Source organism: Tupaia chinensis, unplaced genomic scaffold (genome assembly GCF_000334495.1).
Source record: "Tupaia chinensis unplaced genomic scaffold, TupChi_1.0 Scaffold144171_1, whole genome shotgun sequence".
Classification (NCBI taxonomy): Eukaryota; Metazoa; Chordata; class Mammalia; order Scandentia; family Tupaiidae; genus Tupaia; species Tupaia belangeri.
The window spans coordinates 229,678-237,557 of NW_006204027.1; the positions used below are offsets into that span (position 1 = coordinate 229,678).

The following is a 7,880-nucleotide window of genomic DNA, read 5'->3' on the forward strand; positions in this document are numbered from 1 at the left end:
CTCAGCGAGAGCGAGCGCGCCCGCAGCGCGGCGTACACTCGCTTCCACTGGCGCAGGCCGCCGCCCGCTTTCTGCAGGGAGACACGGGGTGGGGGAGACACAGGGCAGTGAGAGGCCAGGCCAGCCCACAGCCCCAGAGTCCAAGGGCCCAAGAAACAGTAGGCAGTGGACAGGGGTGGGGACGGAGTCCACTGGCCGCCAGAAACCCCACCAGCTCCACCCCAGCCAAAACTCATGCAACTCCTGTCCACAGCTCCTCACATGCCATGCCACCCCACCCATCACCCCACAGCCCCAGGAACCCTGTCTCCAAACTCCAAATCCCAGCATCAACACTGCCAGGTGTGGGCAATGCCCCAGAGACCCAGCAGGGGTGCAGGGAGGCCCCTGGGGCTTCTAGACAGTGTGACCACCTTAAGTGGCATTCCCACAGAGCCCCTCCTGTCTGCAGCCCTGCACACAAGCTGTCCACACCCTCGGGGGAATGCTCTCTCCACTTCAGCACTTCCCACTAGACACGGCTCATCCCTAGCCTGGAAGCTGCTTTCGGGGTCACCCAGGACCACATGTTGCTAAAGCCAGAGGACACTTCTAGGCCCTCGTCCTGACCCCTTGGCAGCCTGTGTCAGTTGGGCTAGAGAAGGGGCCCTCCTTCCCCTTCCACACCTTCTCTGGGCATCGGGGACCCGCAGTGCCCGGTTTTCATCCTAATTCCACTGCTCCCTCCTGGTCTCCACTCCTGCCCGTCCATCCATCCATCCGCTACCTCTACACCTAATGTTCTCAGGTGAGGCCCCCAGAGGACACATGTCTGGATTCACCTGGTGGGGACACTATGGCATTTAGCAGGTAGGGGCCACAGATGCTGCTAAGCAACTCTCCTCCCCCATGCTCAGGACAGCATCCACAACAAAGAACCATCAGGCCAGAGGGTGGGTGGAGCTGTGGGTCCCCTCCCAGCGAGGAGCTCTGGAGCCCTAGTCTGCACTGCTTCCTCCTTGCCTGGCTCCAGGCCCGTGACCTTCGACCTGGCCCACCTGCTGACAGCCCACCACTCCACCCCGCCAGCTGCCAGCTGCGGTCAGGAGCCTCCACTTGCCTGTCCCCTGGGCACTTCACACACAGCTAGCTCACTAAGGCACAGGAGTCCCGCCACCAAACCTGTTCTCCACCCCTGCCCCCTCTTTTCCAGTCAGTCAGTCCACCCAGTTGCCTGGAAACCGGGGAGTTGCCCTGGACTCCTCCCTTTTCCCCACCCTTGACATCCGACCCATCAGGAATTGACAACTGTTCCGTGTCCAAACAGCACCTGTCTCCATCCTTCCTGCTGCCACCTTGTCCATGCCACCAATGCCGCTTGCCCGGACAACGGCCCAGGCTTCCCGGTGTCCACTCTCGCCTCCTGCAGCCCATTCTCCAGCCAACGGTGGCCATGATCACATTAGAATGGGAAGGAGAGCACGTCTCTCCTCCGCTCAGCATCCTCTCATGGGCTCCCAGCGCCATGAGGTCGAATCTAAGGTCCTCTGGGGTTTGGTCCCTGCTTCTGCAGACGGTCTCCTCTCCCACGGTGTCAGGCCACAGGGCCTTTGCCAGCGAACAAGTCAGGCCTCTCCCTCAGGGCCTTTGCCGCGCAGTCCCTTCTCCCCAGAGCCCCCCTCATCTCTTTACGTGGCTATCTTACTCTCCCTTCAGACCTGGACTCCAGCAGCTCCGGTAACACTTTGGCGAGACCCTCTCTGACCACTTTTTTCCTAAAGGCGGCTCCCCCTTCCCTGACTCGGAGACGAGCACACCGCCCCATTCATTTCCCAAGTGCTCACTGCAGTCTCGGCCATCCTGGTTACGGATTTCTCAGGGTCAGGGAGCTCGTCCGCCCTCTTCCCCGACCCCAGAGCCGACAGCTAGGTCCGGCCAGAAGCTCCACACTTACTGAGCTAACGACTGATGGTTACTGATGCTCCGCCGAGTGCCCACAGGCGCGGGCTCCACCTCCCTGCTGGACCAAGGCCTCCTGTGTGCTGGCTGGAGGCCCACACACTACTCCCCACCCAGCTCTGGCCTCTGCCCTCAGAGCAAGCCGGGGAGGGGCTCTGAGCTGGCCTCCTGGGGAGCTGATCCTGCACTGCCCACCAGCCCTGCCCACCATCACAGAACTGCCGGGGACCCAGGGCCCTTGAAAGAGCATTCTGGGGTGGCAACAAGGACACCCTCTGCAACTAAACCAGCTGGATGACCCTGGATGAGTTAAGTCCTCTCCCTGGCAGCAGGGTCCCTTGCTGGTAAAATGAGAGGTAAGTAGTCTCCAAGGTGGCACCCAGATCAAAGGTCAGGTCTGTGGCTGCAGGGACATGTCACACACACTGCCCCCTCCTCTGCCCGGCAGTCAGTAGCCTCTGAAAGCAACTGAGGGCTGGGAGAGGGCAAGGGTAGGCTTGAGATCCTAGAGCAGATGGCATCTGGGTGGTAAGCAGGATGCTGGACCAAGGCCTGAGGCTGACTCAAGGACCCTCCTCTAACAGCCAGGCCTCAGGATGGAGGGATGAGTGACACTGGGTTTGGCCAGCCGAGAAGTGGAAGCCCCCGTCCTCCTAGCAGGCAGGAGCCAGCTCCGGTCCCTGCCCAGGAACTCTGGCGCTAGGCCTCTGGGGGACGCCCAGATCTAGAGGATAGGCTACCTGGCTCTCACAAGGACCCTCCAAGTGCTTCCGGCCTGGACTGACTCCCCTTGTTCAGCTCACACAGCTGGCCGCTGGCCGCCCCTCCTGGTTAGTGCATGGCTGGCCCTCGCTCTGGTCTCCACTGCCAGCCTCAGCTCCCAGCTGAAGCTTACTTCCTCTCAAGGCTCAGCGGGTGCCCTGCCTGCTCCCTCATGCTCCCACACCTGAGGCCACAGGTGCCCATGGCTGAGGGACAAGACCCTCCCCGGGTGGGCCTCCCCTGAGTGCCACTCCTTCAGAGCCTCTGAGCCGGGACAACTCAACCGGCATTATGGCCTTCACACGGTCCCAGCAAGACCCCTCAGCTTCCTCCCCACAAAACTGCTCCTCCCTTGGGACCAGCAGTTAGTGTAATGGCTATATCGCTGGACTCCCATGTAGTTGACCACAGTTTGAGTCTGGACCCGGTGGCTTAAACTCACGCCGGGCGTGTATGCGTGCAGGCCCAAGATCCCGAGAGGAGAATGGAGAAGGGATTGCGGCGTGACCATCCCCCCTGGAGGGTGATTTCTCGCTTTCTCTCTGTCTCTTTCTGTCTCTCTGTCTCTTTCCATCTTTCTGGCGAGCGCACGCGCCCTATAGCAAAAACCTCTGCAAAAAAACAAAACAAAACACCTTCTCCTCCCTGTGGCCCAGGGGAGGGTCCCATGCATCCGCTTTCTCTTCTTTCTGTCTCTCTGTCTCTTTCCATCTTTCTGGCGAGCGCACGCGCCCTATAGCAAAAACCTCTGCAAAAAAACAAAACAAAACACCTTCTCCTCCCTGTGGCCCAGGGGAGGGTCCCATGCATCCCACAGCCCAACCTAGGAGCCTAGGAACCAGGTCACCCCCTCCTCCTCATGTGCTACCAGCAAGCTCAGGCTACCCTTCCCCTTGCCTCTGTCTTAATGGTCACCTCCCCTAAGCATCACGCCACCACCTTTGCACGTCCTGTCCCCGCCTACTTGCACAACGCGCTGCCACCTCCTGTCACAGATGTGACACTGCCCCCTGGTCTCACAGACCTCCCGATCCCTGGTTAAAAGCCTTGACAGGCTCTCCATGGGTGGCGAGCCCACGTGTCTGGCAAATGCCCAACTCCCCCTCACCTTCCACTCCAGGCACCCTGACTTCTAGCCTCCCCGCAGTCCCCTCTGATCCTCCCAGAGAGTGACTCCCCATCAGGCCACTCTCCTCCCTCCTTCTGCCTCCCTGCTTCCTGGGTGCTCACCCGTCATGTCTCCGCCTCTGGACACCCTCTCCCCCAATGCCACCCCACGCTGCTCTGGCCCCGAGCGCCCCATCACACGGTGCACACTTACAGTGCCTGTGCGGCCCACGTCCTGATGCTTGTCAGGAACCCAGAGGGCAGGCCCCGCCCGGCTCCCTCACCACTAATCCCTGAACCTCCACGGAGACGCCTAAGCTGGGTACAGGGAGGTTAGTCATCACTGGCCGAGGGGTGCCATGCCCCCCGGCCCCACAACCTGCCCCGTGCCCCAACAGCTTTGGGAGTAGAGTGACAGTGCCCCCACCATGCAGGCCGGAAATCAGGGGGTGCCTGAAGCTCTACGGGTACATGGCTGGGCAGGAGCTCAGGGTCTGTCTGCATCGAAATGTCTGCTCCTTCTCGGCCCCGCCAGCCCCACAGAAGGCAGGCAGAGTGTAATCGGCGGCCGGCAGAGGCCAGCAGCTCCCAGCAGCTCCCAGCAGCTCCCAGGTACCAGGCCCCGGGGAAAGGCCTTACTTAGATCATCTCATTTAATCTGCAAGAGGCTTATGAGCCAGGGATTACTGCTAACTCAGTTTACAGACGAGGTTACTGAGTCAGAGCAGGCGAGTCACCCAGCGCTCAGCACAGTGAGGAGTCAGGCCCAGGTTCGTCCAACCTGCTCTGCCTGGCTCCGTCTGGGCTGCTCAGAGCAGAGCGGAGGAGCCGCAGAGGCCACCTGGCTCACCTCCCTCTTTCCCAGCCCATGGCACTAGCCATGGGTCCCGGGCCCCCTTTTTTCCTCTTCTGGATCCTGCTTGTCTCGGCCCCCTGCCCCACCTTCTCCTCCCTTCCCCCAGTCCCGAGCCCCCTTCACCTCTCACCTGGGTCTCTGGTGGCTCCTACCCGGTCTTCTCACGCCTCAGTCTGGCCCCTCCTTCGCTCCCAGGAAGCCCCGTGTTTTAGCTGGGATCCCTCCCAGAAGAGCCCTCGGGCTGCCAGTTGCCTTAGGATGGAGACGGCACTCTGGGCTGGCCTGCAAGGCCCTGGAAAGGCTGGCCTCTGTTTCCTCATGGGCCTCAGCCCCCCTGCGACAATCGCCCTGGCCTGCTCCCTCATCCTCTATGAGCCTCAGTGGGATTCATGGGGGGATGGTTTGGTCGGAATGTCAAGCAGTGCGTGCAACAGCTCCTCCCCTCGGTCAAAGATCACCACTCTTGTCAACTCCTTTTTACGAGTGCTTTAAGTGCAACCAGGAAGTTCTTCTTAGCATCTAACCTCTAGCTCTCGCGCTGCAGCCTAAGCTGGTTCTCTGGCTGCAGAGCTGTGGGGTGGGTAGAGAAGAAGCTGGAGTGTTCAGCTGGAGTCGGCTTCCATCTGCCCCACATCTTACCTTCCCCTTCTTGGTGAGGATCTGCTTATAACACAGCCAGCCTTCTCTCCGGATATCACTGAAGGTCGCGTCCGAGAGGTCAGAGGTCGAGTGTCGTTTAGAAGGCGCATCAGCATCTTCGGAGGCACCCCAGCTATCCAAGGACTGCAGGGAGACAGTGGGGGGCAGCTTAGGGCGGCTCCCACAGTACCACCATCTCAGGAACCCCATGGACCACTTGCAACCACACGGGCCTGGTGTACACCTGTACCACACTCCAGTGTGCTGTGTGACCTCCTGGGCCTTGCTTGCCCTCTCTGGACCATTTGTGTTGAGATCATGAGACAGAGACAGACATAATGGAGAAGCCAGAAAGGAGGAAAGGTTATGACCTGCCAGCAGACCACATGCCTCACCATGTTTGAAGAGCCAATCTGAGCCGTCCTTTAACTTTATAGACTCGAAGGGATTAAGGAAACAGAGGAAGTGGTGGTGTCAACAAGGAGTTAAATAAACAGGGGAAGCGGAAACATCAACAAAGACTGAGTTAGGGGAGCAGGTGGCCAAGTCCACAGGAGCTAAACAGAGGAAGCAATCGTGTGGACAGGACTCCAGGACAGAGGTGACATGGGAGAGAGTTAAGTAAGCAGAGGAAGCGCTCAAGAGCAAGCCAGGTGATCAGACCATCGAGGCGTTAAACTGACTGAAGAACCAAGGACTCGAAATCTAGAGAGCTTTTCCAGTCCACCCACTTTTTTAAAAAAATAATTATTTTATTTCATTTTATTCATTGTCATTATTTTATTTTATTTTGAAGTTGACCAGAGAGAAAGTGAGAAAGCAAGCTGCCAGGTCCAGGACTTGAACCATGGTTGGCCATGTGGGAGTCCAGCCACCTTACCCACCACACCACCTGCTAGCCACCTTAAGTCCACCCTTAATCAAAGAGTGGAAGCCATTGTAGATCCTGTCTCCACAGGCCCTGAGGCCAGAAACTCCAGCCTCCCCATCAGTCTCAGCACTGCAGCCACCTCCTTTCCATCGAGCCCCCGTCCCCAAAGACATCATGCAATCACCGGCTAGTGCAGCATGGCTTAGGCGTGGGGAACCCACAGTGAGCAAAACCAAGAAGAACCCCGTGGCCAGCTGTGATGACGCAGCAATAATGCAATGCTCTGGGAATAGCAATACCCAGAAGGTCCTGGGTTCGCGTCCCCAGGCCTCCCTACACATGCCAGGTGTGTGCCTGTAATGCTGGCCGGCTGAGGCTGGGGGTGGGTCATGACAAGAAGACCTCCATTGCAGTGCCCCTCTACTTTCTGAAGAGACAACTAAACTCAGAAAAGAGGGAAAAAATGGCCATCCCTGTGGCCTGGTGGTTAAGGGAACCAGATCCCACATGGTCGACTACGTGGTTTAAATCCCAGCCCCAGTGGTTTAAAAATCATGCATGTGTGCATGTGTGTATGTGACCCAAATCTCAATAAGATGAAGAAATGGAAGAGAAGCGATTGTGTGGCCTGACTATGCCCCATGGGGGTGCTCCCCTTACCTGTCTCTGGCAAGTGCATGCACCCCTGATAAATCAAAAGAAAAAAGGAAAGACGGAAAGGAAAACAAGAAAGAAATTCCTGCCTTCAGGAAGCTTACACTCTTGCTGGGGAGAGGGCTAGAAAAAAGATGAGCACGTAGACCGTGTGGCATGAGGTACAGAGGGCGAGAACACCAGGTAGCAATGGCAGACAAAATGTCAGGAGTGGGGGCCGGCAGGTGGCATGGTGGTTAGAGGTGCTGGACTCCCACAGGGTTCAAGCCTTCCATGGTTCAAGTCCTGGACCTGGTAGCTTGCTCCCTCTCTCTGGTCAAAACTGAAAAATAATGATTAATAAATAATTATTTTTAAAAAGAATGTCAGGAGTGGAAGCTGCAATTTCAGAGAAGGCCTAAAAACACCATAGGACCAGCAGGTGGCGTGGTAGTTAGAGCCCTAGACTCCCACATGGACAACTATGGTTTGAGTCCTGGACCTGGTGGCTTGCTTTCTCGCTTTCCCTCTGTCTCTCTCTCTCTGGTGAATTAAAATAATAATAATAATAATAATTCATTCTTTTAAAAAAAATAAATCATGACAATAAATAGATAAATAAATAAATGTTAAAGGAAAAAAGAACCCACACCAAGTGAGTGACGTGACTATGGGACAGGCTAGGAGGGGGCACTCCAGACTCGGGGCGGGGTGAGGGCAGCGATAGTGGGGACAAGTGCGAAGACTGTTGCCAGAGGCAGCCAAAGAAGAGTGAGTCCCGTGGTGGACATGAGGGTGGTGGGTGCAGGAGAAGAGAGGACCCCGGGGGCCACGCCCTCTCCCTCGTGCGATCGCAGCTCGCTCACCCCGTCAGTGAAGAAGCTCCGCAGCATCCGCAGGCTGGGCACTCGGTGTGGCAGGCGCCTGGGGAGCGAGGCCGGGGGTGAGGGGCACGGAGCGCAGCTGGGTCCCTGCTCTCGTCACCCTCCGAACCTTGAGGCCCGGAGGCCTTCCAGGAGCTCCCTGGCCCACGTGCGGAGGCCCCCAGGGCCAGGAGCCCAGTGGCAGGGGCCC

The 7,880-nt window shown here is 58.0% G+C and overlaps 1 protein-coding gene across 1 annotated transcript in view; it reads right to left on the minus strand.

Moving 5' to 3' along the window:
- ARHGAP23 (Rho GTPase activating protein 23) overlaps window positions 1-7,880 on the minus strand; it is a gene marked incomplete in the record, with an annotated part of 91,418 nt that overhangs the window by 40,648 nt on the left and 42,890 nt on the right. The window contains 2 exon segments of the mRNA XM_014583221.1: window positions 5,303-5,446; window positions 7,673-7,730. Of these exon segments, the coding sequence (XP_014438707.1) occupies window positions 5,303-5,446; window positions 7,673-7,730 (202 nt within the window).